General features: G+C 41.1%; 1 protein-coding gene across 1 annotated transcript; it reads left to right on the forward strand.

The window, feature by feature from the left end:
- Positions 1-581: 581 nt before the first annotated feature.
- On the forward strand, positions 582-5,916 carry LOC116373015 (B-cell receptor CD22-like). The gene is made up of 7 exons (XM_031821651.1): positions 582-846; positions 961-1,224; positions 2,843-3,106; positions 3,281-3,371; positions 3,450-3,513; positions 3,616-3,832; positions 5,429-5,916. The coding sequence occupies exons 1-6, from the start codon at positions 720-722 to the stop codon at positions 3,802-3,804; spliced, it is 999 nt and encodes a 332-aa protein (XP_031677511.1). The 5' UTR covers positions 582-719; the 3' UTR covers positions 3,805-3,832; positions 5,429-5,916.
- Positions 5,917-8,588: the final 2,672 nt, after the last annotated feature.

An 8,588-nucleotide genomic window follows, 5' to 3' on the forward strand; every position in this document is an offset into this window, starting at 1 on the left:
TGATCATTATCATAAGACATACCATCCCAGCTGGTCTTGATCATTATCATGAAGACATACCCATTCCAGCTGGTCTTGATCATTATCATGAAGACATACCCATCCCAGCTGGTCTCGATCATTATCATGAAGACATACCTATCCCAGCTGGTCTCGATCATTATCATGAAGACATACCTATCCCAGCTGGTCTTGATCATTATCATGAAGACATACCCATCCCACTCCCATTAGAAGTTCACAACGAAATGGCAATATAGAAATAATGACGCTCAAATAAAAATCGTGAATTAAAATAATGAGAATTTATATCAGCCTAATTGAGGTGTAGATTACATCTCACATTCCAGTGTTCCAACTTGTAAACAAAGCTGCATGGGATTTCCCTTAAAGCGACTCTGTGCAGCCAATGGCAATGTGCTCTTGAGGTATAGTGCCGGGATTTACTTGTGGATTTGACAGCTCTAATGCAGTTCCAACTACGACACCGCCAAAACAACCGCAATGCAGGTGTCGGCTATCGCAGATGTCATAGAATCTAGGCCGTAATGTATTTTTTTTAAATTATTTACTAGACGGTCCAAAGAACACCCTCAGTGTCAGTCAGTCCCTCTGTTGAAATAACGGAGGGCAGTCCAGTGACTCTGACCTGCAGCAGTGATGCCAACCCACCTGTGCAGATTTACATCTGGTACAAGACGAATGGAGCTGAAACCTCAATGAGACATTCTGGATGGAGTTACAGGATCACTAACATCAGCCCTGAGGACAGAGGAGAATACTACTGTCTGGCAGTGAATGAAGTTGGTTGCAAAAGATCAAAGCTTGTTCCTCTAAAGGTTTTGTGTAAGTATTGCAGATCCTCTCCATCTTGTACTCGTGTGGTTTAACAGATATATTTTAAAAACTCAAATGAAGTATTGTGACACTACCACTTTGGGACATTCATCTTTCTATCAGGTAAACCAAAGACCACCTCAGTGTCAGTCAGTCCCTCTGGTGAAATAGTGGAGGGCAGTTCAGTGACTCTGACCTGCAGCAGTGATGCCAACCCACCTGTGGACAAATACACCTGGTACAAGAAGAATGGAGCTTCACTGAAAGGATCTGAAAACACCTTCCTCATCACCAACATTAACTCTGAGGACAGTGGAGAATACTACTGTGAGGCTGAGAATGAATATGGAGGTCTCAACTCTTCTACAATTTCTGTAGATGTTCAGTGTAAGTACACCTAACCATCTCATCGTTTGATGAGAGAATCACACATCTTTATATTTCACTCATAGAAGAAACGTCCCTTTTTCAGGACCCTGTCTTTCAAGGATAATTCGTAAAAATCCAAATAACTTCACAGATCTTCATTGTAAATGGTTTAAACACTGTTTCCCATGCTTGTTCAATGAACCATAAACAATTAATGAAACATGCACCTGTGGAATGGTCGTTAAGACACTAACAGCTTACAGACGGTAGGCAATTAAGGTCACAGTTCTGAAAATTAGGACACTAAAGAGGCCTTTCTACTGACTCTGAAAAACACCAAAAGAAAGATGCCCAGGGTCCCTGCTCATCTGCGTGAACATGCCTTAGGCGTGCTGCAAGGAGGCATGAGGACTGCAGATGTGGCCAGGGCAATAAATTGCGATGTCCGTACTGTGAGACGCCCAAGACAGCGCTACAGGGAGACAGGACGGACAGCTGATCGTCCTCGCAGTAGCAGACCACGTGTAACAACACCTGCACAGGATCGGTACATCCGAACATCACACCTGCGGGACAGGTACAGGATGGCAACAACAACTGCCTGAGTTACACCAGGAACGCACAATCCCTCCATTAGTGCTCAGACTGTACGCAATAGGCTGAGAGAGGCTGGACTGAGGGCTTGTAGGCCTGTTGTAAGGCAGGTCCTCACCTGACATCACCAGCAACAACGTCGCCTGTGGGCACAAACCCACTGTCGCTGGACCAGACAGGACTGTCAAAAAGTGCTCTTCACTGATGAGTCGCGGTTTTGTGTCACCAGGGGTGATGGTCAGATTCGCTTTTATCGTCAAAGGAATCAGCGTTACACCGAGGCCTGTACTCTGGAGTGGGATCGATTTGGAGTTGGAGGGTCCGTCATGGTCTGGGGCGGTGTGTCACAGCATCATCGGACTGAGCTTGTTGTCATTGCAGGCAATCTTAACGCTGTGCGTTACAGGGAAGACATCCTATTCCTTTCATGAGGTAACCTTCCTGCAGGCTCATTCTGACATGACCCTCCAGCATGACAATGCCACCAGCCATACTGCTCGTTCTGTGCGTGATTTCCTGCAAGACCGGAATGTCAATGTTCTGCCATGGCCAGTGAAGAGCCCGGATCTCAATCCCATTGAGCACGTCTGGGACCTGTTGGATCAGAGGGTGAGAGCTAGAGTATTTCTCCCAGAAATGTCTGGGAATTTGCAGGTGCCTTGGTGGAAGAGTGGGGTAACATCTCACAGCAAGACCTGGCAAATCTGGTGAAGTCCATGAGGAGGAGATGCACTGCAGTACTTAAATGCAGCTGGTGGCCACACCAGATCCTGACTACTACTTTTGAGTTTGACCCCCCTTTGTTCAGGGAGACATTATTCCCTTTCTGTTAGTCACATGTCTGTGGAACTTGTTCAGTTTATGAATCTCAGTTGTTGAATCTTATGTTCATACAAATAATTTTACGTTAGGTTTGCTGAAAATAAATGCAGTTGACAGTGAGCGGACGTTTCTTTTTTGCTGAGTTTACCTCCAAGTTCCATAATTCTCCTCATGTAAAACACTGTTTTAAAACACTGTATTGGTTCATACTGTCCACCAGATGGCCCAAAGAACACCTCAGTGTCAGTCAGTCCCTCTGGTGAAATAGTGGAGGGCAGTTCAGTGACTCTGACCTGCAGCAGTGATGCCAACCCACCTGTGCAGAATTACACCTGGTACAAGAAGAATGTAACCTCACCAGTATTGTCAGGACAGAATTACAACATCACTAACATCAGCTCTGAGGACAGTGGACATTACTATTGTGAGGCCAGGAATAAAATAGCATCTGAGAACTCCACAGCTCTGAGGATCATTGTAGCAGGTAAAGGTTCATCTTCAATACGCAAAATACACAATTACATGTTTCAATCTAATGTAAATATGGCTTATTACACTTTACTTTTGTGTTGGCTTATACGATTCTCAAGCCTTTAATGTGATTTTCTTTTCAGTTTACAACATACCATGTACTCATATTATTCATATTTTATTATAGGGAAACATACCTCAATTAAGACTGCAGCTGTAGGAATCATAATTGTTGTTCTGGTTCTCATACTCTGTCTCTCTGGCTTCATGTGGTTCAGGTGAGTGAACATTTAGCTTTTATCACTCTGATTTGTTACTAACTTCATTAATCATTAATAAATGAATGTCCAAAACAGGAAGAAGGCATCCAAATCCACCCCTGGCACAATAGAAACAAGAGACACAGCAGACGAGGGACAGGTGAGTCCGTTGGAATCAGAAGATGACTGTGATGACTGTGTATTCTTTGTGGAACTGTGTATTATTTTTCTGCTCATGTTGTCTATACTCTTTCCCCATCAGGGAGACTCTACTCTCCTTTATGACAACATGGCCATGCAGCAGAGACAGCAGTCACCGTCGAGTCAGGATGACGTTCACTACACCAGCGTCCACGTCTCTCCCTCCAAAAACCAGGAAGAGCTTTGTGCTCCATCGTCCAACTGCCTCAACCCCAGAAACAGGACAGAGATGTCCAGTACACTGCTGTGAAATTCAACCTCCCCAGTGCTACCACCCGGTGAGCATATTCTGCATTAAGGTCATTCATATGCTGCAGTTTATTGTGGTAGATGTCATCAATCACCAAAACAGTGACCTCTAGTGATGTAATTTCCAACTTCTTAAAGATCGGTGTTCCGTCAATAGACAGTTGTAAATCATGCAGCGCATTATATCAAGATCACAGATTTTAGAGTAACAACAAATGTCGGTACATAGTCTTATATCGAGTGAAAGCCTTCATTCTTGTTAATATAACTGCACTGTCCAATTTATTGAGGAGCGCTCCTAACAACTAAACCCCTGATGGGTTTTATAAATTCACCTCTGAAGGTGAAATGTGTACATACATTCTGAAATCTTGCTCTGATTTATCATCCCAAGGGTCCCAGAAATAACATGTGTCATTTTGTTAGATAAAATCATTTTTCATATCCTAAAAAGGTCCATATAGCACACAATATCGATGTATTTCATTTTATTTCCACTTGTTCAATTTGTAAAGAAAAAAATCTGTGAACATCTCACCCTAAATGTTGTTTGAATTAGTAAAATCACGTTCGTAAATATTCCTCAGAGATCCTAGAAGGTAACAAGATTTTACTATTTCATTAGGGGTCTAGTATATCCTATAGGACACCATATTTGGTAATGTGGGCGGCCATCACTTGAACAACTGTACGTTTGTTAAATAAGAACCAATCAGGGTCAAAAAAGCTAGCTAGATAGCCAATGAGCTGTGCTTTAGGGGAGTATCCAAAAACCATATATATGTTGTAAAATGTATCTTCTAACCTTGTACGACAGCATCCCTTTTAATTTTGGACACAAATTAAGGATATTCAGAGTTATGTTATGAAAACGGGTTGTTTTGCAGATGCTGAACTTATATGGCTAGTAATACTTGGAAAGCTAAATCAAAGTCCAAGGATTCAGATTTGACGATATTCTTTGCAGAAAAATGGAATATGAATGCGAACGTCTCCTTCACAATTTTCTCAAACGTACCTGGGGAATTCACACTAAAAGTCTTGAGGATCAGTCATACTCCAAGTTATCCATCTGAAACTTTGCACATACACAGCTGCCATCTTGTGGACTCTATCGGAATTACAACCAGAGTGATGGATTTAACAGTGACATTTCTCTTGCATTTCAAAGATTGTGGTAAAATAACTGGTTGGTGTTCTCTTTGTATTTTCTACCAGATCTATTGTTATATTCTCCTACATTCAATTCACATTTCCACAAACTTCAAAGTGTTTCCTTTCAAATGGTACCAAGAATATGCATATCCTTGCTTCAGGGCCTGAGCTACAGGCAGTTAGATTTGGGTGTCATTTAGGCGAAAATTTAAAAAAAGGGCGATATCCCATAATATTGTAAACTACCAACCCAATAATGGACAAGGTCATTGCTATGACCTGTCTATAATGACGGAGGGATGTGATGATGAGTTTGAGGAACTGTTCTCAGTGCGTTCCAAATGGTACCCTATTCCTTTAGTGCACTACTGAGCCCTATAGGCTCTGGTCAAAGGTAGTGCACTATAAAGGGTATAGGGTGCTGTCATTTGGGACAAAGATGTGCATAATTTCTGTTTCTCTCTCCTCAGACCCACGGCGGCACAAGCAGCTGAGGAGGACACCTGAGATCTACAGAACAGTCAACAAACCCAGAACCAAGACCACCTGAACACAACAAAACCAAGAACAAACTGTAATATACATTTACATAAGTATTCAGACCTTGGTTGAGGCGCCATTGGCAGCGATTACAGCCTCGAGTGTTCTTGGGTATGATGCTACAAGGTTATACATTTTTTACAGCAAGTACATTTTGTTTCATATGTCTTACGCAAATACATTCAATTCATTTATATACACTTATATAAGTTTGCTAGATTTAAAATATTTGTTTCATTGTTGACTCAAATTTAAATTTAAGGAAATAGTTCTTGATTCAATGTTTTATTCATTTTATCATTTTTGTTTTTTTTACTAATGTGTGAAGCGTAAACAATCAAACTTCATCGTCATTGTTTTTACCTTGTTATGACAGTATTTTCATTGGAGAGAAAATTAAAAGCTTTTAAAATCACAATCTTGTACTGTACATACAGTAACTACAAATACATTTACATTAGTTTGTAGAGCAAGAGTGGTTTATTCACCTTCATAATCATTATTTCCATACAAAATGTACACACACTTTCAGAAGAAGCAAAGTCCAGCTCCTAGACACACAACCAGTTGCATAAAATATGATTTATTGTCATTATTTAAAATGCAGACACAATGACTCAAACCGAGACAGACTTGTATGCATGGCAGGTCTAAAAAAATTATAATTTGGCCAAATACTCAGATCAGTCAGCTGAAGACTCCTCTTTCACACAAAATGGCCGTTCAGACTTTCGGTATCGCTGAACAATGTCTGCTTTATGTAGCTAACAAGCTGGCTGAGATAGCTAGTTCACTAAATTCATGAGCCACTCCCACGTCAACTCTTAATAACACAGTATTTTTACATGGATGGTTTACTATTTATTTTTAAATATTATTTTACCTTCAATTTTGTGTAAATTCATTGGTATCTTTATCTACTGCCATCTTCTGTTTGAATCGTGTTTGGTTAGGCAGGTAGCCTAGTGGTGAGAGTGTTGGGCCAGTAACAGAAAGGTTGCTGGATCAAATCCCCAAGCTGACAAGGTAAAAATCTGTCATTCTGGCCCTGAACAAGGCAGTTAACCCAGTAGGCTGTCATTTTAAATAAGAACTTGTTCTTAACTGACTTGCATATTAAAGGTTAAATTAAAATCATATGCTGGTTTCCCCTGACTCTGCCCACTTCTTCCTTGACTGGCCATTATAAAAAAAAAAGACCTTGTGAGCATCGTAGATTCACATGTTTCGATCTCAGATTGGATTGTCGCTAGTCAAGTGTCAATCCGGGAAAAAAAAACATTGATGAAAGACATTGAGAAAATGTGACCTGTTTCAGGAAACCAGTCATATGTCGCAGGTCAATAATTCACAGGAGAGCCATTTGAACGTAATTTATTTTAAATAAAAATGCATTTTTTGGCAAAAATGCCTTCTTGAACATGTGAACTTTCATGTGCCTTAATAACAAACTTGTATTCCATCTGTAAATACAAATACAATTGTTAAATTACGAGCCTAGTTGGTTTAACCAGAGAAAAAGTCAGCAACCTTCCCGCTAGCCATGATTGGCTAAGATAATGAGTGGGATGGACATGCCGAAAGATGAGTTCAGATTGGTCTGCCATAAGCAGACTTCTGTCTATTTGATCTGGTCAGTAAATCTAGGTAAATCTTATTGCGTAGTAAAACTACTGTTACGAATCCCTTTTGGCCCGACAGTCTAGGGGGATGGTAATGAGACCCGTAACATAACTCATGAAAATTATTATTGTGACAAAGTAAAAGTGTGAACGAAATAACCACGACAACAGAAATCTACCGTCAAACTCCAGGTTTATTTATAAACACACGGTAATGGGGGGAGCAGGAAAAGGGGCTGAGCTGGACCCAAGGAAAGAAACAATAAATATACAAAAACACCCCTAAGCTAGACAAGCCTACTTTAACAACAGCTAACTAACTAACCAAAAATACAGTGGGTGGTCCGCCCAGTTCTAACTAGTGTATTTAACAAAGTTCACCTACGGGTAGTGTATGCCCATGGGAGACTTGTCTTGGTTTCCCCCTTTTCCCACCAGCAACAAACAAACACCATAACCAAAAACAATACTCACAGGTGATGACAAAGTGCTATGGAGGTGCTCAAACAAAAGAGAGGTTAAGACACAAAGCGAGAGTGAAACACAGAGACCTACAGACATGGCATTTACAGAGAGATTGAGCTCCAGAGCAAACAAATGATGGGGTTTTTAAACCATGGGGAAGGAACTGTGATAGGGTAGGAAATAGGAGGAGGTGTGTCTTCTGATTGATGATTGATTGGGGAGTGATGATTTTCACCTGTGAGGGGAGAAGGAGAGAAAAGAAACACACACAGGATACACACACACACAGAATAACTGTATCCGTAACACTCCCACCCTTAAAAGAGCAACCCTAGGGGTTGCGACTACAGTATTTCCATGAATACTCACAACAAAGCAACAACCTTGCATAACATACAGAAATCATTTTCACACGAGACAAAGCATCTGCCAACACATTATCAGAACCCTTTTTGTGGCGGATCTCCAAATTATAATTTTGTACAATCAGCGCCCAACGCATAAGGCGCTGGTTCTGGTTGTACATTCGGTGGAGAAAAACTAAGGGGTTATGGTCAGTATATACAATTACGGGTAGGGCACTGGAACCAATATATACTTCAAAGTATTGCAGAGCTAACAACAAAGCAAGAGCTTCTTGTTCTATTGTCGCATAGTTTGTTTGACATTTATTACATTTAGGGGAAAAATAACAAATGGGATGATCCACTCCACTCTTGTCCTGCTGCAGTAGAACAGCACCAGCACCTCTGGCACTAGCATCTACCTCAAGTTTGAACGGTTGTTCAAAATCTGGAGCAGCAAGTACAGGTGTACTACATAAGAGTGCTTTCGCTGATTCAAAAGCTCTCTTACAAATCAGGGGACCACACAAATGGTCTTGCCGCAAATCGGTCAATGGAGCAACTACCGCAGATACATTTTTACAGAAGCTACGGTAGTAGCCAACCATCCCTAAAAAGCGGCGTAGCTCTCGTCTGGTGGTAGGTGCAGGGAATGCAGT

The sequence above is a fragment of the Oncorhynchus kisutch genome, unplaced genomic scaffold (assembly GCF_002021735.2).
Source record: "Oncorhynchus kisutch isolate 150728-3 unplaced genomic scaffold, Okis_V2 scaffold4004, whole genome shotgun sequence".
Lineage (NCBI taxonomy): Eukaryota > Metazoa > Chordata > Actinopteri > Salmoniformes > Salmonidae > Oncorhynchus > Oncorhynchus kisutch.

Excerpts from the sequence above, each read along its gene's own strand:
- LOC116373015 (XM_031821651.1), top strand. The coding sequence starts at position 720 with ATGAGACATTCTGGATGGAGTTACAGGATCACTAACATCAGCCCTGAG. Across the intron at positions 1,225-2,842 it reads AATTTCTGTAGATGTTCAGT|ATGGCCCAAAGAACACCTCA; the intron begins GTAAGTACACCT and ends ACTGTCCACCAG. Across the intron at positions 3,372-3,449 it reads TCTGGCTTCATGTGGTTCAG|GAAGAAGGCATCCAAATCCA; the intron begins GTGAGTGAACAT and ends TGTCCAAAACAG.